Genomic DNA, 23,224 nt, shown 5'->3' on the forward strand with positions numbered 1-23,224 from the left:
TAGTTGGAATAGGAGGCCCAAGCTCTCACAGAGAAGGCAGGGCTAGGCCATAGTGACACACAAGCTCCAGTGGTTGAGTCATTTTATTGGACCTTTAAGGGTTGGTTGTGGGGAGCATTCCCTCCATTTGGTCAGGGTTCTGCATAGGGGTCCTGCAGGGGAGACCAACTTAGGCTCCATCCCTGGAGCAGAGACTCAGCCCCCAGGATCTCTTATGGAAAAATGGTGTAATACCTGGCCATTTTTGCCCGTGATTACCAATAAAGTATTCATAATAAAAAATCTCTGACTACTGTGGAGGTCTTCCTGCTGGAAAAGAAGTGTGCAAAGCTGTTCGAAGTACATATGCAGAGTCTTGTTTTAGCCACAAATAGTGCCAGTCCCACTTTCCCCTGATAGTTTGCTCAACTCAGCAGATGCAAAAGGGCTGGCTTGTTCTCCTTTTGATTTCTTCCACAAGGTCTTCTCTTGGGACGTCCACCTGGCCAGGATGGGTAAAGAAGATGGTATGAGCATCTCTGACTCCACTGCTCCCAAGTGCCCACTCCTTCCTCTAGTCACCAGGCTTGGCTCAGCTGGGAGCAGGAATGCAGGCAAAGGAGCCAGAGACACAAAGTATGGTTGCAGATGGGACTCCTATCCTACTATGACAATAGTAACAGGTTAATAACCCTTTAGTCTTTTCCGAGTGGGTACTAACATGAGTTCCAGACTTTTGCTTGGGTCTTGAATGAGCACGGCCTGCCCAAATGGCATACATTCCCCTTCCCTCAGCCTCTCTAGCCACCTACCTACCTCTTCCCTGCTGGCCACTGATCGGAGCTTGATGACCCCATCCTTGAGCTCCTGCTCACCAATGATGGCCACCAGTGGGATGCCTGCCTCCTCACAGTATTGCAACTGGTTCAGCAACTTAGGGTTCTTCTTATAGAGCAGCTCTGCCTGCAGGGGACCAGGGCAGAAGATGAAGGCTGGCTTCTACCATTCTCAGGGACAACTTCCTTGGGGCCCACGTGCTCTTAGCTCTCCTCCACGAAGCTGCTATGGATGAGCTTTTATTTAGGCTGTGCCCAGCACTCCCAAGTTCACTGCCACCCTGGAACTGGCCTCCTCTACCTTGATCCCAGCATTCCAGAGCTCTGAGACAAGCTTTAGTCTCTCCTCCAGCAGCTTTTTCTGTGCAGATGCCACAAGCACTTGTGTCTCTGTGGTCCGTACTTTCTCCTCCGTAGCCTGGGGAAGGGTCAAATAAGAGTCCGAGCTGGGCTACCTTCAAGCAGCCAAGCGAGCAGGCTGTTGTCAGGATTCTGACCTATCAACTGCGCATAAGGTAGCTCCTAGAAGGTAGAAGAAACAAACTGCCTGGCTTGTACGTATAGCTTACCAGAAAAGATAACAAAGGGCAAGAGCCAAGGTAGTTTATGTACATAACTTCAAACTTGTCTCCTTCTAGTACCTTAAGGGGCCATGAGAATATTCACATAGAAATGATACTGTGAACTCACCCAGTCCCCATATACTATCAGCCCAGTCAAGGGACTGTGCCTCTTATACTTCAGTCATAGGGCCCAACCCAGGGTATGGGTGGATAGGGGTAAAGAGAGAATGCTGCTGCTGCTGCCCATTGTCTTTTTCTTGTAAACTATTTTCATAGTTCTTAACAACATACAATGCCTACTGGAACACTGACCTCAATTGGGAAACATGATTTCCACTCCAGAGAAAAGGATGGGAGCACTGGGAAGATTACTGCCAGAGCATTCCCCAGGGGATGAAATGCATCCAGCCAGTTAAAAGCAGCAGCAAAGGAGTGCTTGAGGTCATGAGGGCCTTCCCTCTAGAGGCTAGAGAGTCAAGATAGCCATCTGAAGAATCCCAAGGCCTAAAACACATGCTTACCACTTAGAGGTGATATCAGAGGAGTTAGGAGCAAGACTTTGGAGTTAGACTGCCTGGATTTGCATTCTGACCCTGGTACTTAAAAGTTTCACAGCTGGGGCACCTAGGTGGCTCAGCCAGGTCATGATCCCAGGGTCCTGGGATCAAGCCCTGCATCGGGCTCCCTACTTGTCAGGGAGCCTGCTTCTCCCTCTTTTTCTGCCTCTCCCCCTACTTGTGCTCTGTCTCTCAAAATAATAAACAAACAAACAAATAAATAAAATATCAAAAAAAGGTTTCACCACCTTGGGCAAATTATGACTTATAGTGCTTCAGTTCCCTTGGCTAGAAAATGCAGATAATAAAAGTAGCTACTCTCAGAGGGCTGTGCAAGAATTTTAGTAGATAATGCATGAAAAGCACTAAGCACAGTGCCCAGCACACAGTAGTAAAATATTAAGCATTCTGTATTCTGAAGATTGATGTCTTTGGATATACCACCCCATGACTTCCGACAGTGCTGAGGGAAGTAGGGACCCAGAGGAAAGGATTCTGGGGAGAATGAAGGATCCAAGATCCATCAAGTTGGCCTACAATGGAGTAGAAGTCCATTAAACACAGCAACCATCTTTTCTCCATTTCTTTCCAAAGATGCTCCTTGCCCAAAACAGTACCATTCGCCCCCTTGAAGAACAAAGAAAACAGCTCATATGCCAGTAGCTGCCTGCCCCCAGGACTTACCTCTAGCCTCTGCTCCACAATGGAAAAGATCCGCTCCACCCCAATGCTGAGCCCCACGCATGGCACCTTGCGTCCTTTAGGGTCGAACATGCCCACCAGCCCATCATAGCGTCCTCCAGCAGCCACACTGCCCACACCCAGGGGCTCTTCCCCTGCCTGCACTGGGGTTTGTAGCAGCACCGCCTCATAGATCACCCCAGTATAGTAGTCTAGCCCTCGAGCGAGGCTTAGGTCGAAGGAGATCTATGGGGACAAGATCATAGTCAGTACCAGATAAGGATCAAGGATCTGAAACCTCACACCTCAGCTAAAGTGTCCACTCCCAACCTGACTCACCTTGTCAGCAATGCCAAACAGGGTCAAGTATTCAAACAGTAGTTTTAGGTCTCCCAGGCCCTCCAAGGCCTGTTTGTTTTGGGACAGTTCAGGATCCTGGAGCAGCTGTTCCACTAGGGATATCCCACCTGGGGAGACATCATTTGTGAGCCAGACTGAGTGACAAAAGGAAAAAAGCAGAGGCTCTCTTTACCTTTTTCCCTGGACTACATGTAGGTATACATGCTTGCATACACACACACACACACACACACACACACACACACACACACAGTGTTGGCCTAAGAGTTAAGGCCAGTGAGATGGCTGTTGGAGAGAGGCAGGATCTGTTTCTCACCATGCTGCTGGACGTAGTCCCCAATGTGGTCAGCCACCTCGGGTGCGAGGCCCTTCTCTCCCACCATCTCATTCTTTACTTCCTCCCAGGACACCTAGGCAGACAGATGCCAGTAAGGGACCCCTGGGAAGCTTCTCCACTGCAGGGCAAGTGTGGGCCCTCCTGAGGGGGCAGTTTGGGAGAAGTTCCTTTCAACCTATATTCTGGGGCCAATCTTCCTTTGGTGAGCACAGAGGCAGGCCCCTCCCTCTCTCCTGATCTTGTTTTACATTTCTCAGAGAAGGTGGGATGTACGAGAAGAGTGAAGTGTTTAGGTCATTACCTTGTCCAACTTGTCCACTGAGGAGCAGATGGTACGGAACTTGCTATCAGGAACACCACAGATGGCAAACATCCCATCTAGGATGCGCCTATCATTTACCTGTAGGGACCCAAGGCATAGTGAGGAGGGAATCTCTTTATATGACTGTCAATGGTCTTGTCATTTCGCTATTGGTCTCTCTGCACAAGGATATTTTCTTATGACAGGCTAGGCCCAGCTTTGCCCTTCCAGACCCATTCAGCTCTGACCTTGACTAGGAAGTCGCCTATCTGAAGGGATCTCAGGATCTCACACATGATCTCCAGGCACTCTGCATCAGGGATCATGGGGTCAAATTGTCCGGCAATGTCAAAGTCCTGCAGGGAGATGGGTAGTTATAGTTCTCAGGGTTTTAACCTACTTAAGCAGGGGAAGGCCTGGGGTGGGGGGGGCTAGGGAGACGGGGGGGATGGGCTGGTCCTGGGAGCTCTGTTCTCTCCCTATAAACACCTGTTTGCACTCATGCATACACCACCTTCTTCATTATCTGTCTGACCACCCACCCAGAGGAAACGCCCAGCATTCCTGGTTTTTCTTAACCAACCCAGGTTTCCTTTCTGTCTACATTGCTTCATTATCTCACTCATCTACTTTCCCTTATTTCCTCCTAGCACCACGGGGGCAAATATATGGCTTTAGTCCTTAGCCATTTTCTCTATTCAGAAGCTCTGCCACCACTCTGGATGATCTGATACTTCAAATCCAATTTCTCCATCCTTTGCTGTAATCCTATCACTGTGGTTTAATACAAAGCACTGGACTATGAGTTCACTTCTGACTTTGGCTTTCTTATCCTTATGATCTCTTCATCTTGCTGAGTCTCACATTTACTTGTATGTAAAATAGGGAGAATCATCCCTATCCTCTACATGAAAATATTAAAGAAATGTAACAGCATGATTTGGTGAATCCAGTTTGTTCAGAACACCATGAGTACTCAGTAGATTCTACTAAGTTGATGGAGGGCTATGTTCCCCGTCATGCCCCACATACTCACACACTGATAGAATTCCCGATACCGGCCTCGGGTCATGGCTGGGTTATCGCGCCGATATACTTTGGCTATGTGGTAGCGTTTAATGTTGGTCAGTTTATTCATTGCCAAATATCGAGCAAAAGGAACCTGGTAACAGTTAAGGAGAAAGCCTCCTCCTCACACAGTCTGGCAGTTGATTATCACCACCACCACCAGAAGCTGTGGTCTAACCTCTCTGTGTGTGTGAGTAAAACCACAACCTGTGAGATTAGGAGCATTTCTGAACATCAGGAAGAATCAACTTTGTGACCACAAGGGGCAGCAGAAGTCTCAAAAAAGATTAAGGTTCCTTTCTTTTTGGTTAGTGTCTCTCCTGGGCTATGCTGAGCAAAGCCGGGAGCCAGGGAGATGGGTCAGAGAGCAGAAAAAGGTCTTCATGTAGGATTTCTGAGGAGATGATTCTCTGACATAGCTTGGAGATAAAGGAAGGAGAGCTCTGTCCACTGGACAGGGCAGGGGAGAGATATTCTGGAGCCAAGGGATTATTGAGTTGGAACTGGTTCCTAACATAAAGTTAAAGTCTCACTCAGGATTCAGAAGACTTTTAAGGCTATGTTCTGTTTAGCCAAAATCTCATTCCTAGTTTATTTTTTTTTTAATTTTTATTTATTTATGATAGTCACACAGAGAGAGAGAGAGAGAGAGGCAGAGACACAGGCAGAGGGAGAAGCAGGCTCCATGCACCGGGAGCCCAACGTGGGATTCGATCCCGGGTCTCCAGGATCGCGCCCTGGGCCAAAGGCAGGCGCCTAACCGCTGCGCCACCCAGGGATCCCTCATTCCTAGTTTAAAGGAATAAGTTCCCTAATTGCCACAAGCATCATATTTAATCCCACCCATGTCTGGCTGTCCCCAAACCTGAGACTAGAAAAAGCCCAGGCCAATAAGAACTAATTGATCCAAAGTACCAAGAACCCAAGTTAGAAAGATACAGTGAGGTCATAGCGAAGGGACAATAGCTCTCCACCCTGGTCCTTCAGATCATAGATAAGCTTAGAGTCTTCTCCATACTTTCCAGTCAGTGTTTCCTGGAGAAAATATAAAGAAATGTGATCACAATGATAAATATAACAATTTAAAAGGAAGTTGTTGGTTTTTTTTTTTATTATTTTTAGATTTTATTTATTTATTTGAGAGAGAGAGCGAGTGAACATGTGCACAAGCAAGGGGGAGGAACAGAGGGAGAAGCAGGCTCCCCGCCAAGCAGGAAGCCCGATGCAGGGCTGGATCCCAGGACTCTGGGATCTGGAGCCAAAGGCAGATGCCTATCCAACTGAGCCACCCAGGCACCTAAAAGGAAGTTTTAAAACAAAAACACTATCCTAACATGCCTATTTCAACTTGTCTGTATTTCTGCTGCTCTCTATCCTAATGCTTATGTATTAAGTGTTAATTATAATCAAAAGAAAATACCAATTTCCATTTGGGGACACAATGGAAGTATTATTTTTATTTATTTTTTTGGAAGTATTATTTTTAAAAGCTGCATTATACTTCAGTGAGAAGCAACTCTGTATTTTCTTCCTTCCTGGTATTAACTGTTAACTGATTAGGTTTTTCCAAAACATTTATTTGTTTTAAGATTTTATTTATTTGTCAGAGAGAAGGAGAGAGCACGTGTGTGCACAAGCAGGGGGAACAGTAGGCAGAGAGAGAAACAGGGTCTCTGATGAGCAGGGAGCCTGATGCAGGGCTCTAACCGAGGACCCTGGGATCATGACCTGAACTGAAGGCAGACACTTATCCGACTGAGCCACCCAGGCACCCTGTTCTTTAACATTTCAATAAATATATTTTGGTATATAGTTTTTTCTTTGGAATATATATTTTTGAAGATTACCTCCTAAGAGTGGATTATTTGATCAACAAACTTTTATGATGCCTATAGGTTGAACAATGTCAAAAGGCAAAACTGACATAGCAGCTCTTGCCATGTGATATCTTCAATAAGGTGATAACATTATTTCACTTACCAGAAAGTTTAAAAAGCCTGGAAATTCCCAGTGTGTAGAATTAGAAACACTTATACATTGGTTGGTGTTATGGGCTGAATTGTGTCCCTTTTAAAATTCATATATTGTAATCCTATCCCCCAGTAACCTCAGAATGTGACTATATTTGGAGACAGGGTCTTGAAAAGGCATTTAAGCTAAAATGATGTCGTTAGAGTAGGCCCTAATCCAACAGAAGTCCTTATAAAAAGAGGAAAATTGGACACAGACAGAAGGAAGATGATGTGAAGACACGGGGAAGACACCACCTACAGCCAAAGAGCAAGGCCTGAAACAGATCCTTCATGACCCTCTGAAAGAACCAGCCTGCTGACACTTTGTCTTGGACTTCTAGCCTCCTGACACTACATTTGTTGTTTAAGTCACCCAGTCCCTGGTACTTTGTTATGACAGCCCTAGCAAACTAATATAACTGGTAAACATAAATGAGTACAGTCTTTTGACCCAGCAATTTTCTATGAACTTACCCTGTAAATGAATGCCCACCAGTACCAGACATTGTTCTAAGCACTAAATATACATCAGTGAACAAAACAATAGTAGTCTATGCCCTCATGGATCTTTCAGTATGAGGGAGAACAGGCAGTACACCAATGCAAGGAAACAAATTAACAGATAATTTCAGTTAGTGATAATTTCTCTAATGGAAATAAAACAGGTCGAAGTGATAAACAAGGGATACTTTGGACAAGACAGTTGGAGAGGACTATTTGAAAAATGGCATTTTAGTGGAGTCTGAAATTAAAATCCTTAATCTCTAATTTAATCTGAAATTCTAGGGGCAAGGGAGTTTAAGAAAAGGGAAGAGCAAGTACAAAGTCCCTGAGATAGAAACATTTAGAATGGTGCAGGAATAGAAAAAAGACCAGAATATGGGACACCTGGGTGACTCAGCAGTTGAGCATCTGCTTTTGGCTTGAGGCGTGATCCCGGAGGCCTGGGATCGAGTCCCACATTGGGCTCCCTGCATGGAGCCTGCTTTTCCCTCTGCCTGTGTCTCTGCCTCTCTGTATCTCTCATGAATAAATAAATAAAATCTTAAAAAAATTAAAATAAAAAAAATCTTAAAAAGAACTAGAAACCATCCCAGGGTCCATCAACAGGAGACTGGTTACTTATTTACCCTTTATATGTATGGTTCATATATATCTAAAAACATCTCAAGTACATAACAAGAAGGGCTCTCTCGTGGAAGCCACTAGCCGTGATCACGGTGAATAAAAACCAGGCCTGTCTTCCTGCTCATCGGAAAAAATCCTGGTCTTTGTCCGCAACAGGGGAGACACCTCTCACTCTCTTGTCATCTTCTTTGTTGTTTGTATATCCACTCTCCCACCGTGCAATTTCCCCCTCAGTCATCCCTCACCTTTAGTTCGAACACAGGTGTATCAATTACTTCTGCACCATGACGCTTGAAGCAGCTGATGATTACATCAAACACCTTCTCTCGAACGGCCATCTGCCGGGGACTGTAGTCTCTTGTACCCTTGGAGTCCAAATCAGCCAAAGAACCAGGGATGAGATTTAAAAACAAACAGGGAACATTAAGGTCTAGAAATATAAAAGGTCTAGAAATATAAAAGCATGACCTCAAAGATGACAAATGCAAATACTGCCCCAAACTCAGATTTTGGGCTACAGATTTGTAAAGCCAGCATGAACAATTCCCTAGTAATTATCACACCCATTTGCATTCACCCTTCTAAATTCCATCCCCTTTATAGCTTGGTTCTATTTTCTAGAATTCTTAGAATGCTGTTTTCTTTTTCTTTCTTTCTTTCTTTCTTTCTTTCTTTCTTTCTTTCTTTCTTTCTTTCTTCTTTTCTTTCTTTCTTTCTTTCTCTCTCTCTCTCTCTCTCTCTCTCTCTTTCTTTCTAGAACAGTATCTTCTGAGAAGTTCTTCGAAAAACTTTTTCTGTGATACCAGAACATTTCCCTGCCTAACAGAAAATACCTACCTGATGACAGGTATATAACTGACTCAAACTGGCTTAGCTAGTTGAATTACAAATTTTATAATTAACATTTCCCCCAGCATAACTTAAAAAAAAATTCTAATAAATACTATTCATTCTCTAATTTGTTTTTTCTTTTTTTTTTTTTTTTAAGATTTTATTTACTTATTCATGAGAGAGAGAGAGAGAGAGAGAGAAGCAGGCTCCACGCAGGGAGCCCGATGTGGGACTCGATCCCGGGACTCCAGGATCACGCCATGGGCCGAAGGCAGGCGCTAAACCACAGAGCCACCCGGGGATCCCCTCTAATTTGTTTCTAATAGTTCTATGACAGAGGCTGGGCAGATACCTTTTATGGATGAATTACAGGATATAGAGAGGTTAAGTCATTACCTAAGGCCACTCAGCAGGTTCTTCCATATCAGACTGTCTGGTCTGGGTGTTTACACCCTATCAAGTCTTTAGTCTCAGGACCTCTTTAAAACCTTACTATTTATTTATTAGGGACCCCAAAGTGGATTATACCTGTCAATGTTTATTGTATTAGAAATTAAAACTGTGAACATTTAAGAATATTTATTAATTCACTTAACAAATAGTAAATCCATGCACATTAACATAAATAACATTTTAGGAAAATGTTATTTCCCAAAACAAAAAAAATTTGGTGAGAAGGGTGGTGCTGATTTACATTTTTGCAAATCTTTAATGTCTGGCCTGAAAGAAGACAACTGGATTCTTATACATGCCTTGTATATTCAGTTGTTTGTGAGATGTTGTTCTAGTTAAATAAAGAAAATCTAGCCTTACAAAGGTGTGTAATTGTAAAAGAAGGAATATATTGTTTTTATTTATTTTTTATTGGAGTTCAATTTGCCAACATATAGCATAACACCCAGTGCTCATCCCATCAAGTGCCTTCCTCAGTGCCCGTCACCCAGTCACCCCCACCCCCCACCTACCTCCCTTTCTACCACCCCTTGTTCGTTTCAGGAATATATTTTTTTTAATATTTTATTTATTTATTCATGAGAGACACAGAGAGGCAGAGACATAGGCAGAGGGAGAAGCAGGCCCCATGCAGGGAGCCTGAGGTGGGACTTCATCCTGGGACTCCAGGATCACGCCCTGGGCCGAAGGCAGATGTTCAGCCGCTGAGCCACCCAGGTGCCCCAAGAAGGAATATTTTAATAAACTTTTCAGCTAACTGTAGATATTCTTCTTTAATGACACCCAAATCCAACAAATGGTAGTTTTTTAATGATTGGTTGCAATGTGGAATCTGAAAACTTTTCACATTGTTATATTGAAATCTCTTACTTGCTGAGTGAAGTAAGTCAGTCGGAGAAGGACAAATATTATATGTTCTCATTCATGTGGGGAATATAAATAATAGTGAAAGGGAATAGAGGGGAAGGGAGAAGAAATGTGTGGGAAATATCAGAAAGGGAGACAGAACGTAAAGACTGCTAACTCTGGGAAACGAACTAGGGGTGGTAGAAGGGGAGGAGGGCGGGGGGTGGGAGTGAATGGGTGACGGGCACTGGGGGTTATTCTGTATGTTGGTAAATTGAACACCAATAAAAAATAAAAAAAATAAAATCTCTTACTTTTATATGGTACCCAGAATTCACAGAAACAGAAAGTAGAACAGTAGTTCCCTGGGGGCTGGAGGGAGGGAGGGTAGAGGGGAGACTTCTTTTTCTTTTTTTTTAAAGATTTTATTTATTTATTCATGAGAGAGACAGAGAGAGAGAAAGGCAGAACCACAGGCAGAGGGAGAAGCAGGCTCCATGTATGGAGCCTGATGTAGGACTTGATCCCTGGTCTCCCGGATCACACCCTGGGCTGTAGGCGGCGCTAAACCGCTGGGCCACGGAGTGGGGTGGTGGTGGGGGGTGGAGGGGGGGTGGAAAGTGGGGGGGTGGGGGGGTGCTGCCCGGGACTTATTCTTAATAGGTACAGAATGTCAGTTTGGTATGATAAAAAACTTCTAGGGATGAGCTGGGGTGATGGTTGCACAACAATGTAAACCACTTAATGCCACCAAACTGTATACTTAAAAATAGTTTAAAAAGGGGACACCTCTCAGTGGTTGAGCATTTGTCTTTGGCTCAGGTCGTGATACTGGGGTCCTGGGATTGAGTCCCACATTGGGTTCCCCACAGGGAGCCTGCTTCTCCCTCTGTGTCTCTGCCTCTCTCTCTCTATGGCTCTATGAATAAATAAGTAAAATCTTTTAAAAGCAGGGGACACCTGGGTGGCTCAGGCTGTTAAGCATCTGCCTAAGGCCCAGGTATGATCCCAGGGTCCTAGGACTGAGCTCCACATCGGGCTCCCTGCTCATCCAACCTTACCCTGCCATACTCTCTTGCACATGCTGTTGTCTCTCTGGCAAATAAATGAAATCTATTTAAAAATGGTTAAAATGGCAAATTTTTTGTTACATATATTTTACCATAATTTAAAAAACATCTATTACTCCATCTTGGACTTTGAATGAATCTTTTATCCATGCATGATTTTATAACATTATACATTGATCATGTGAAAAATAATGGTTCATTGATAAATTATGCAGATCTTCCAAATATTACACACTTCATTATATCAGAAGACACACTTGTTAATATCAACACAGATATTGCCAGGAAAGTCTAACTACTATACTGGGGAGCTGTCTAGCTCATGATGAAAGACACAAGTTTCTTGAAATCCCTACTTTCACCTGAATGCTTGAATGTTATCATTGGTAACAAATATTGTCAGAAGTTTTCCTTGAGGTGACAAAGCTCACTTCATTCATTTTCCTCAAGATGTCTCTCAAATACCAAATCTTTTTTTTTTTTTTAATTTTTATTTATTTATGATAGTCACACACAGAGAGAGAGAGAGGCAGAGACACAGGCAGAGGGAGAAGCAGGCTCCATGCACCGGGAGCCCAACGTGGCATTCGATCCCGGGTCTCCAGGATCGTGCCCTGGGCCAAAGGCAGGCGCTAAACCGCTGTGCCACCCAGGGATCCCTCAAATACCAAATCTTTAAAGCAACATTTGTCTTTCAGTTTTTCTTTCAAATAAAAAAAAGGTGTTGTGTGAAGAAAGTAGCTAGTTAGCTTAAATTCATGCAAGGGCCCAAGAGTTTTTCCTACTTTGGAATGCAGCAGGAGTGCTTTATGTATACTTCCAATTTCATCACATGGAATACTAAAAAAGAATGTAGTCAAAGGTTGACCTTCAATAAAATGAGTAATTTTTATTGTTTTATCAAGGAAATTCCTAAGTAAAACTTACACACACATTCACACACACATATGTATTTTTTTTCTGCAAATGCATGGAAGAACATGATGTCTATTATTAGTACAATGTAGTGCCACTGTCATGTTTCATGCTAAGACATCAGCAGTTCTACTTTTCAGTGCTTTTGAATCTTCATAGCAAGTGTGGTCACAAAGGCAAGTAATGTTTCAGTATTATAAAAATAATTCTGACTATAAAACCTTTTGAGAGTTCTGTCCCCACGATATTGAGTTTTCTGTTAATATAAATCACACATCAAAAAAATGTGTTTCAACAAACTAAAGTGGATATTAATTCTCCAGTATAATCTTTCTTTTAAAATAGTATAGAGGGACACCTAGGTGGCTTAGCGGTTACACGCCTGCCTTTAGCTCAGGTTGTGATCCTGGGATCTGGATTGAGTCCCACATTGGACCCCCCTGCAAGGAGCCTGCTTCTCCCTCTGCCTATGTCTCTGCCTCTCTCTCTCAGCAGTCTTTGCTGCTCATGAATAAATAAATCTTTAAAAAATAAATAAAATAGTATAGAGATTTTCAAACACACAATATAGGGAATAGTATCACAGACCACCATGCATCTATTACCCAGCTTCAATAACCATCAGCATCTGTTATTTTTATTTTATCTAAGCCCAACATCTTTTTTTTCTGGAGTATTTTAAAGTAAATCCAGACACCATATCAGTTTGTCCATAAATATTTCAGTATGATTTTCTAATGCACAAGGTTTAAAAAAAGCCAAAACACTATAATACCTTTATTACAACAAAACAAACAGCCACCCATTCATATTACCTAATACCCAAGCCATGTTTAAATTTCCCCAATTGCCTCAAGAATAAAGGAAAAAAAATGAGTGGGAAATATCAGAAAGAGAGACAGAACATGAGAGATTCCTAACTCTGGGAAACGAACTAGGGCGGGTGGAAGGGGAGGTGGGCGGGGGGTGGGAGTGACTGGGTGACGGGCACTGAAGGGGGCACTTGATGGGATGAGCATTGGGTGTTATTCTATATGTTGGCAAATTGAACACCAATAAAAAATAAATGTATATATATATATATAAAATTTTTTTTATGGTTGGCTCACTTGAATTAGATTCTAAATGAAGCCCATTCACTGTATTTGTCTCTTTATCTATTTAATCCACGACAGGTTCCTTTCCTTTTTTTTTTTTTTTAAGTGCCATTTATTTGTTGAGGAAATTGAATTATTTGTCTTAAAGAACTTTTCATATTCTAGATTTCATTAACAATATATCCAATGTGTCACTTAATACATTCCGCCATCTCCCATATTTTTGGTAAACTGATGGTTAGGTCAAAAGGCCTGATTAGATTCAGGTTCAATTTTTCTTGGCAGGAAAAGTTCATAGGTGGTGCTGTGTACTTCTTATTGCATCACATAAGGTGAAACATAATGTCTGGTTGCCCTACTTTTAATGATGTTAAGATTGATTGTTGGGTTTACAACAATGAGGCCAGCCTGATCTATCATAAATTCCCCATTAATCTTATCACTAGATAGTTTGAAAAAACTATGGATACCACTGTTTTGTGATTTTATTGTCTCTTTAACCTCCAATATTAGTTGTGTGTAGAAGGGAATAGCCCAATGAATTTAGGAGCCCAAAGAATGAACCTAAAAAGGCGACACCTCAATGCATGGAAGACTCCTCTTCTTTGGAATCCAATTTCACAATACATTTATTGAATATTTATTCAGTTCCAGATACCTACTCTCAGCCTCTCAGGGTAAATAAACCATGTGAATAACTAAAAGTCACCAAGAAATGCAATAATAGAGATATATATGAGGTGCCTAGGGAAGCCAGATGAAACAGTAAATAGTTCTGTTTATAGAGCTTACAAAGAATGATATCTAAACTAAAAACCTGGAGGCTGGACTAGTAATCTACAACTTCATTCCACTCCACTCCACTCTACTCTCCCTCTATATTTGGTTCTACTCATACAGGTCTTTTTCTAGTTCCTGGAAACTATAAGCATTCTTCTCTCCTTCAGGATTTCCATACTCTACCTGAACCTATCTTCCTTACACTCCTCCCCTGGCTACTTCCCATTCATCCTAAGTCAGTTGGGTCAGTTAGTACATTACTTCTTCATCGAGGCTTTTTCAGACTCTCTAGTTCTTTCCTGTTTATCTCAGAATTCTTGTTATTTCTTTATTTTTTTATTTTTAAAGATTTTTATTTATTTATTCATGAGAGATACACAGAGAGAGGCAGAGACGCAGGCAAAGGGGGAAGCAGGTTCCTCTCAGGGAGCTGGATGGGGGACTCCATCCTGGTACCCTGGGATCACACCCTGAGCCTAAGGCAGATGTTCAATTACCGAGCCACTCAGGCATCTCTTGTTATTTCTTTATATAATTTATCACAATTTATAATCACATATTCAAGAGTGGGATTATTTGTCCTGAATCCATTTCGTTCAGTAGAATGTAAGCTCCATGAGGGCAGGCTGTACTGTTCACCATGGTATACTCACTGATTCCTACAGTGCTAGGCATATAGTAAACACTCAAAAAATATTTACTGAATGAAAGAAAGAATAGGTGTAGCTGGCATACTACTAAGCACCCAGTTTGTCTAGTTTCTGCCATCACTTTGCTATCCCAGAACGACTCGGACTCCAATTCAGCCCAGCACCCAGAACAACTGTTCAGGGAAGCAGGGGCATCCACGTTTGGGAGTGGAATTAGGGGCCTTCGCAGAAGCTCCTTAATGGATTTGTATTTACCTTGGGGGTTTTGAGCACAAACTTCTGTTTCCCTTCATCAGGGCCCAGCTGCGCCTTCAATTTCAGTAGTTTTGCTACCTCCTCCTCGATCTGTGGAAGTAAAATAAGTGCTGGGCGATCACGTCTGCCACTCCCTTCCCTCCTCCGCCATTCATTCAGTATCCCTCCCTCATCAGAATCTGGGCAGATCTCTCCCCTCAGTTGTGCTTCTGTCGGGTTCTACCCGGGACACCTCCCCATCCTGGCCCTGCTCCTTCCTATCCGCCGGGTCCCTTTTCCTACATCTCTTTCCTCTATGCAGACCACCTAGTTCCATGTCCCCCCCGGTCCTATTTTGGTCTCTCCCAGCCACCTGGGTCGCACCTGCTCAGCGCTGGCCTTCTGCTGCTTGAGGCCCCGCACGCGCTCTCCCTGAAGTCGCACTAGCTCCTCCAGTGCTGCACGTTCTGCCATATTGCGGCCAACTGGCGCTGAGGGCTGTCTAGACCCGCTGTGGTTGCCGCAGCCTCAGCTCGGATAACTTCCGGCTATCGAGTCACTGAACCGCACGCCTAGAGGGCCCCCGTCGAAACACTTCCGGCTGCTCCCGGAAGTGCCGAAGCTGAGACGGTGCCTGAAAGGTTCGGAGCCAGCCTTCAGGCTTTGGAAGGTGAGGAAGTGATCTTTTCGCTGGTGCTACGGCTAACCTCTACAGCGCTCTGCACACTTACTGCGGTGGGTTCCGACCTGCTTCGTCCCCAGGTCTTTTGGCTCTTGTCTCGGAAAGGCGGCTTCCTGTTACATGATGCCCCCGTTCGGACTCCTGCACCGGAGGGCCTGGGCTTCACTGTTTGGCCAGCTCCTGCGGCCGTCCGGTCTTGTGTGCATCGGGGAGGTCCATTTTCATAGCCAGGTGAGCCAGACTGAGTGGTCTGTCGGGGCAGGATATTCAGGTCTGAAAGTATGGACTCTCGGCCTGCGTTCCAGTAGTACAGTTGTTTTTTGTTTTTGTTTTTGAGTGGTTTGCTGGTACTGAGCCAAGTATTTTAGATACTTAGCCATTTAATCCTCATAGCAATTTTGAGAGGTTGGGATTATTTCCATTTTACAGTTGAGGAAACAGTCTGCAAGGTTAAATGACTTATCTACAAATATATAGTAAAGGGAGCATTTTTAATACAGGCCCACAATCCCTTATGGGAACCTCTTGGGGGTCAAACACATTCTTAAGCAAAGTATATGAATATCCCCATTAAGTGAAATAACAGAAGACCATAAGTAGACTGAATTCACATTAGAATTTATCTTAAAGTGAACTCCGCGCCCCCCCCCAAAAAAAGAAACCCCAAAACAAACCACTTTCTGTTTTTTAAAGATTTTTGGATTTTGGAATTGCATATGGACTTAAACTGCCATCCTTTGGAAGAGAGAATTGCCAAAATATGGAACTACCACACTATGTTTGTGAAAGGGCGTACAGCCTGCTGCTAATAAATAAAATTATCGATTCAGTTTTACTTTAGGAAAGACCCTAGCAGATGCTTTGTGCTATCATGAACAACAGGGCTCAGGTCTTTTGTTATTAATTTTCAGTCACAGCATCTTACCAGTCTGATTTTTTAGTTCGACTTATTTAGTTCGATCCATTCTTGTTCATTCCATAGGCGTATTGTATGTTTTGGGCTGGTTCTCCTGTCCTCGGGTTACTTTTTCCATGTCTCTAAGCCTAATGACCATTGATTGTTACCTTATTAAAAATTCATTTATTGCTCTTTGAGTAGGAACTAAGAATTGGAGATCATACTAATCCCTACTCCTAGATGGTTGGTGGCAGTAATGGTGGGTTGTCCTGTGCCTTCATTGTTCTCAGGTGCTTTTCCAGACATTAAAAACTCCGAATATGATAAAGACCTGACCTTATGTGTATTACATATATAGTGCAAATACAGTGTATATTTTGGAAGGAGGCTGAGATTGAAATAGATAAAACAGTAGTCAGGCTGTGTGTTGCTCAGGGCCAGATGTCTTTGCAGGTCACCTGCAAAGGTGTCTGTCCTAGGCCTGACCAGTCTTGTGGCTCACATCTCACATTCCTTTTCCTGCCAGGTTTCAGAGGCTGTGTTAATATCCCAACTGAAACCACATCAAGAAAAATCAAATTTTGTTATCAAGACCCCAAAGGTAATGCCTTTTGCCTCACCGTATCCTATTAGATGCCTTGAGGATTGCCTTCTGCTCCGCTTGTCTTTTCCTAACCCCTTTTAATGTCTTTTTAGAGTAATTTCATTATGCTTGAGGTACTGATTGGGCTCAGTCATCTGAACTCAAAGGGATTTTAACTTCAGATTTTCTTGTATAGATTTTTTTTTTAAGATTTTATTTATTTATTCATGAGAGACACAAAGAGAGGCAGAGACACAGGTAGAGGGAGAAGCAGGCCCTATGCAGGAAGCCGGATGTGGGACTTGATCCCGGGACTCTGGGATCATGCCCTGAGCCAAGGGCAGACGCTCAACCGCTGAGCCACCCAGGCATCCCTAGTATGGCTTTTTAACCCTTTGTCTTAAATGGATTTGTTTTTTTGTCTGTGTTTTCAGTATGGCTGCTTTTGGTTTCCAGGGCACCAGAGATCTTAGTCCCCAGCAGATGGTTGTGAGGGAGAAAATTCTTGATATGGTTATTGACTGCTTTAAACGTCATGGAGCAAAGAGGCTAGATACTCCAGCATTTGAGCTTAAGGTAAGAGGAGAGAGTGCTGGAACTCCATTTCTTTATCTGCCTTTAGTTTCCTGAAGAGCTTTTAGTCTGTGTTCTGGAGTCCTCCTTTGAACTTTGGTGGGTTTTGTTTGATTCCTGCAGGAAATGCTCACTGAGAAATATGGAGAAGACTCTGGACTAATCTATGATCTGAAGGATCAGGGTGGAGAGCTACTGTCCCTGCGCTATGATCTTACTGTATCTTTCTGAGTGTTAGAGACTGACCTCTCTTTCCAAACCCAGGGGAGTTTCTTTGACAAAAGGGACAACTGTGCATCTGGAATCCTATAGGTCTTTTTGCAGCAGCCTTTACTTCCAGTTCCTCCCAGAAGGCAATTCTACCAGCAGAGCCTGGCCCAGATCACTGTCACTTAACTTTACTGTGTATCAGACTCCCTTGGGGAAGATTATAGAAATACCAGGTATCTGGTGCCTAGCCCCAGATATTAATTCTGTACCTGATGTGGGATTCAGCAATCTGCATTTTATTTTTTTAAATATATATTTTTTTATTTATTTATGATAGTCACACACAGAGAGAGAGAGAGAGAGAGGCAGAGACATAGGCAGAGGGAGAAGCAGGCTCCATGCACCGGGAGCCCGACGTGGGATTCGATCCCGGGTCTCCAGGATCGCGCCCTGAGCCAAAGGCAGGCGCCAAACCGCTGCGCTACCCAGAGATCCCAGCAATCTGCATTTTAAACAGGCACCTGGGGTCATGAAGAGACAGGTGGTTCTTAGCCTATACTTAAGAAACAAGGACATTAAAAAAAATAAAGAAACATTGACATAGAAGTTACAGGCAAATCTAGGTTCTCAAACTTGACCATTTTGAAATGGTTGAGAATTGATCTGAATGGGAAGGGAACAACCCATACTTGGAGTTCTTGGGTCATTTCTCTTTCAATAGATAGCAGGCCAGCTTCCCTTGTTCTTTTATTGAACTTGCACTTTCGCTTGGTGGGATTCCTTCATTCCTTTATATTGAATGTCAAGTACTGCTAGACCTTGGGGATAGTGGGAAACAAGACAGAGAAGGTTCTTGTTTTCATCCTAGTGGAAGAGATCCAATTGGTAATGGCCCAGTCCTCCAAATGTCTGTACAGTGGGCCTAAGCTTTGGATGCAGTAAACTTTCTCCTTAACCTGTTTATGTGAGGTCCCTTTTGCACGTTATCTCGCCATGAATAAAGTGAAAAGGATGAAACGCTACCAAGTTGGAAAGGTATGGCGACGAGAGAGCCCAACCATAGTCCAAGGCCGCTACAGGGAATTCTGCCAGTGTGTAAGTGACCTGATGGAGGCAGCAGGGTTTGATAGTTTGAGGGGCTACTACCTAGGAACTGGCTGCTCAGTGAAGATTTTTTCCCCCCTTTTTCTGATTTGCTGTAGGATTTTGACATTGCTGGTCAGTTTGACCCTATGATCCCTGATGCAGAGTGTTTGAAGATCATGTGTGAAGTCCTAAGTGGTTTGCAGCTGGGGGACTTTCTCATTAAGGTGAGACCAGGACTGAGGACCGAGTGGAGAAGTCTGGATTTGGCCTGATGCTGTCCCAGAACATCAGTGACCCCAGCCTTTAAGCCTATAGATCTGGGACTTTCTCAGTAGAGCTGTTGTCTTTTATCTATATCTATATAGTCACCCTATGGAATTTTCTTTCTGCACCTTTTATGAGACAGGCTAATAGGGACTGCCATTGTTTTGAGGGAAAGGCATTGACAAGGCACTTGGGTTATTTCCACTGAGTTCACAGGTCAATGATCGGCGGATTTTGGATGGGATATTGGCTGTCTGTGCTGTTCCTCAAAGCAAGTTCCATGCCATCTGCTCCTCTATAGACAAATTAGACAAGGTAACTAAAAACACATACTTCAGTAGACCATATTAAAGTCTGTACCCTGCCCTCAAATCTTTACCCCTAGAGGAAAATAAGGAGATGGTGACTGGAAGTGAGCTTTTACTGGGGAAGATAAGAAGACCTTCTGAAGCAAGACCTGTGTTTATTGTGCAGTGTATTGACTATGCCTGCATTTCCTAAGCTGCCTCTGACTTTGCTGCATGTAGTGTTAGCTATTTGTGACCTTTCCAGTTAGATGAAGAAGGATCTTGGAACTGGGTTAATGTTTGGGTGTTTGCACAGATACCTTGGAAAGATGTGAGACATGAGATGGTGGCAAAGAAAGGCCTGGCTCCTGAAGTGGCTGATAGAATTGGTGACTATGTCCAACGTCATGGTAAGAACCAGCGTTTTCAGAGCTATGTGATAGAACTGGAGTAAAGGGGATGTGTATACAACTTCTATCTCTGAAACAGCACCTTTCCGAAGATATGCTAAGTGCCAGAGCCTGGCCTGAATTTAATTTCCCTTTCACTTAGTGTAATGACCGCTTTATGTCATCAGATGGCAAAGGCAGAAGAGGAGTCTAGTCATTAGAGATCAGGATTTTTTTTTTATAAATAAGAAAATGAGGATTCGTTGGAGCACATGAGGTATAAATTTGGATAAAACACCTCATTGAATAGCACAGACCTTATTTCTCCCATATGTCTCCACAGGTGGGGTATCCCTGGTAGAGGAAATGTTCCAGGATTCTAGACTATCCCAGAACAAGCAGGCCTTAGAGGGTTTGGGGGACTTGAGGTTACTATTTGAATACCTGACTTTATTTGGAATTGCTGAGAAGGTAAGCTGAGTTGAGAATGGACTTCCTGCTGAACTTTGGGGATCTCAGGGTCCTAAGTCTTTTTTGGGGACTTACTGTGGTCTTATTCCCACAGATCTCTTTTGACTTAAGCCTAGCTCGGGGCCTGGACTACTATACTGGAGTGATCTATGAAGCAGTGCTACTACAGACCCCAGCTCAGGCTGAGGAGTGCCTCAATGTGGGCAGTGTGGCTGCTGGTGGACGCTACGATGGGCTGGTGGGCGTGTTTGACCCCAAGGGCCACACGGTGCCATGTGTGGGACTCAGTATTGGGGTGGAGCGAATCTTTGCCATTTTGGAAGAGAGGATGAAGGTAGGTCCTAGGTAGGGGTGCATTTGGGCTGGAGACTAAAGACTCATGTTTGGGCAGCCCCAGTGGCGCAGCGATTTAGTGCCGTCTGCAGCCTGGGGCGTGATCCTGGAGACCCGGGATTGAGTCCCACATCGGGCTCCCTGCATGGAGCCTGCTTCTCCCTCTGCCTGTATGTCTGCCTCTCTTTCTCTCTGTGTCTCTATGAATAAATAAATAAAATCTTAAAAAAAAAATAAAGACTCATGTTTGTGGATATACAGTTAGACTGTTTTTCTGATGATCCTTTTGTCTTTTTTTTTTTTTAAGTAGTGATACACAGGAGTTTTTTATTAGTTTTGCTTTCCTTTCTCTCTTTAATCAGACTGCTGGTCTGAAGATACGGACCACAGAGACCCAAGTGTTTGTGGCTACACCACAGAAGAACTTTCTTCATGAACGGTTGAAGCTAATTTCAGAGCTTTGGGATGCTGGGATCAAGGTATGGTAGAACTGGTGTCCAAGTCATTGAGGTATATATGGCCATTCAGGTGGCCATTTCTACCTTATGCCTAAGATGGAACTCAAGACTTTTCTGGCGTTTACTAGAGTGTCTTCTAGTAGGAGGGCTAGTTCCTCATTTCTTTGGAAATGCTTGAGTAATGTGGTCGCTTCTAAGCCCTTACTCTCTCTTCACCCTTTTCAGGCAGAGCTGCTGTATAAGAACAACCCTAAACTACTAACTCAGCTGCATTACTGTGAGCACATGGGCATTCCACTGGTGGTCATTATTGGTGAGCAAGAACTGAAAGAAGGGGTAATCAAGCTTCGTTCAGTGGCCAGCAGGGAGGAGGTGAGTGGGAAATAGAACCAAGTGTTTCTACCTTTCTTAGATTCTTTTAAGAAATATGTATCTTATGGTTGAGGAAATATCTCCAGGGTTAATAGTGGTAGAGATGAATGAAGACCCATTCAGGCAACCCTTTAGCCAGTGAATATTAGCTAGGAGGGCAGAAGGACAAATGAAATCTTAATGGGTATTTTGAGACCAATCCAATGAAATAAACATAGATCAGTTGTTTGACTCTCTCTCTCTCTCTCTCTCTCTCACACACACACACACACACACACACACACTCACTCTCACAAGATTTTATTTTTTAAGTGATCTCTCCACCCTGCTTGGGGCTCAAACTCACAACCCCGAGGTCAAGAGTCACATGCTCTACCAATTCAGCCAGGCAGGTGCCCCAGATATGTGAATCTCTTTAGTCTTGAAAGCGTAATTCTTCAGTTCATCTTGAAGCCCACACTTCTTCCTACTGATTACATAAAGTAGTGGGATCAGATACAGGGTAAAATGAATCTGGAAAAGCAGTGACTAGGAATCTAGAATCACTTTCTAGTTTGTCACATGAAGGTTCTCTTTTGTGTTACAGGTGGCTATTAAACGGGAAAATCTTGTGGCTGAAATTCAGAAGAAACTATCTGAGTCTTGATCCTTGCCTGCTTGCCATCTGCTGCTCTTTCTATTTTTTTTTTTTTTTTTTTTTTTTTTTTTTTTTTTTTTTAAATTTTTATTTATTTATGATAGTTACAGAGAGAGAGAGAGAGAGGCGCAGAGACACAGGCAGAGGGAGAAGCAGGCTCCATGCACCGGGAGCCCGACATGGGATTCGATCCCGGGTGTCCAGGATCGCGCCCTGGGCCAAAGGCAGGCGCCAAACCGCTGCGCCACCCAGGGATCCCTGCTGCTCTTTCTAGAAGACGTTTCTTCTAGGACTGAGTTCCTGATGGACTTTGCAGTTGCTGGCCAGGATGGGTGACAAGTTCCTCTGCCTCCTCCATCCTTTCTGGGTACAAAGCTGTAGGAGGTCCTGAGGACTCCTGGGCTAGTGTGAGCAGCTATTCTGCATGGGTGCAGATGGCTGGTATGTGAAAGAGACATGCTCTAACTGCAGAGACAGATGGCAGATTTGAAGTGCCATGGAATGCTGCCAACAGGTGCTGAGATGGTTGCTTTGAGCAAGGCTCTAGGAAGGTTGCCCCAGGCTGGGACCATTGAGATAAGAAGTCAGATGCGTGGCCTTCCATTGTGGCTTCTGAACCAGATTCTGGGAAATTTGTCCACAACCTGCCCTTGGCTTGTCCAGGGAGTATTGGGAGATAGCAAGGAAGGGGCAAATGGCTGCCTTCTCCTTTTGAGGACAGAGATGCTATCCTAAGGGCATAGGAGTGCTCATGGTTGTGGCATCTCTAGCTCAACTGCTGTTAGTAGAGTGAGGCTGTCTGTTTAGTAATTTTGAATGTTGAATTTAATAGGTGACTTGACAAGATGGTCTAATCTTTTGAGATTTTGGAGACCATTTCCTGTGCCAGAATTACTGCTCGACTATGTTCCATGTTGTCCTATGGAGGTGGCTGTTCTAGAAATGATTGGATAATAAATAAAATACTAAATGTAGTAGTTTGAGTGATTTGTTATCAAGAGATTGGTTTGCATAGGCCATAGAAAACCCTCAAGTGTACACTGCACAATTCTGAGAACTAGGAGCAACCTCCCTGGGGTGATGCTTCTGGATTCAGTGAAGGAAACAGTCAGTTTTCCAGTGCCCCCACTCCACCCCCCATCAACTTGGAAATACAGTCACGTCTAAATGAACATAGTGAGATGCATGCCAGAGTTCACCCTACAGCGTTGCTGATGACTGGCCTTTCCAAGTCCCATCATGTTGATTAAATTGTGCCCTATTGATTGAATGATTATAAAGTT

At 43.6% G+C, this 23,224-nt stretch overlaps 2 protein-coding genes across 6 annotated transcripts; one reads left to right on the plus strand and one right to left on the minus strand.

Annotated features, from left to right (window-relative positions):
* Positions 1–65: 65 nt before the first annotated feature.
* On the minus strand, positions 66–15,255 carry HARS1 (histidyl-tRNA synthetase 1). 2 transcript variants are annotated; one of them, XM_077897527.1, is made up of 13 exons: positions 15,083–15,255; positions 14,720–14,809; positions 8,068–8,187; positions 5,622–5,717; positions 4,651–4,776; positions 3,863–3,970; positions 3,615–3,713; positions 3,293–3,386; positions 2,956–3,083; positions 2,620–2,862; positions 1,117–1,233; positions 792–942; positions 66–481 (listed from the first exon to the last, which is right to left on the minus strand). In XM_077897527.1, exons 1-13 carry the CDS (start codon positions 15,170–15,172, stop codon positions 405–407), a joined length of 1,539 nt encoding a protein of 512 aa, XP_077753653.1. In that variant the 5' UTR covers positions 15,173–15,255; the 3' UTR covers positions 66–404. The 2 variants fall into 2 exon arrangements, with proteins under 2 accessions (XP_077753653.1, XP_077753654.1); XM_077897528.1 differs by having other exon boundaries at positions 796–942; positions 15,083–15,254.
* On the plus strand, positions 15,242–22,915 carry HARS2 (histidyl-tRNA synthetase 2, mitochondrial). 4 transcript variants are annotated; one of them, XM_077897529.1, is made up of 15 exons: positions 15,242–15,368; positions 15,461–15,611; positions 16,805–16,879; positions 17,318–17,437; positions 17,558–17,653; positions 18,614–18,739; positions 18,847–18,954; positions 19,211–19,309; positions 19,598–19,691; positions 20,014–20,141; positions 20,236–20,475; positions 20,837–20,953; positions 21,158–21,304; positions 21,891–21,968; positions 22,200–22,915. In XM_077897529.1, the coding sequence occupies exons 2-14, from the start codon at positions 15,501–15,503 to the stop codon at positions 21,948–21,950; spliced, it is 1,521 nt and encodes a 506-aa protein (XP_077753655.1). In that variant the 5' UTR covers positions 15,242–15,368; positions 15,461–15,500; the 3' UTR covers positions 21,951–21,968; positions 22,200–22,915. The 4 variants fall into 4 exon arrangements, with proteins under 4 accessions (XP_077753655.1, XP_077753656.1, XP_077753658.1 ...); XM_077897532.1 differs by lacking the exon at positions 15,461–15,611 and having other exon boundaries at positions 15,346–15,368; XM_077897530.1 differs by lacking the exon at positions 19,211–19,309 and having other exon boundaries at positions 15,293–15,611.
* Positions 22,916–23,224: the final 309 nt, after the last annotated feature.

The sequence above is a fragment of the Canis aureus genome, chromosome 5 (genome assembly GCF_053574225.1).
Source record: "Canis aureus isolate CA01 chromosome 5, VMU_Caureus_v.1.0, whole genome shotgun sequence".
NCBI lineage: Eukaryota > Metazoa > Chordata > Mammalia > Carnivora > Canidae > Canis > Canis aureus.

Excerpts from the sequence above, each read along its gene's own strand:
- HARS1 (XM_077897527.1), bottom strand. The coding sequence starts at position 15,172 with ATGGCAGAACGTGCAGCACTGGAGGAGCTAGTGCGACTTCAGGGAGAG. Across the intron at positions 2,863-2,955 it reads TGTTTGGCATTGCTGACAAG|ATCTCCTTCGACCTAAGCCT; the intron begins GTGAGTCAGGTT and ends TTGTCCCCATAG. Across the intron at positions 943-1,116 it reads TCTGGAATGCTGGGATCAAG|GCAGAGCTGCTCTATAAGAA; the intron begins GTAGAGGAGGCC and ends GGTCCCCTGCAG.
- HARS2 (XM_077897529.1), top strand. The coding sequence starts at position 15,501 with ATGATGCCCCCGTTCGGACTCCTGCACCGGAGGGCCTGGGCTTCACTG. Across the intron at positions 16,880-17,317 it reads TTGTTATCAAGACCCCAAAG|GGCACCAGAGATCTTAGTCC; the intron begins GTAATGCCTTTT and ends TTTGGTTTCCAG. Across the intron at positions 20,142-20,235 it reads TATTTGGAATTGCTGAGAAG|ATCTCTTTTGACTTAAGCCT; the intron begins GTAAGCTGAGTT and ends TTATTCCCACAG.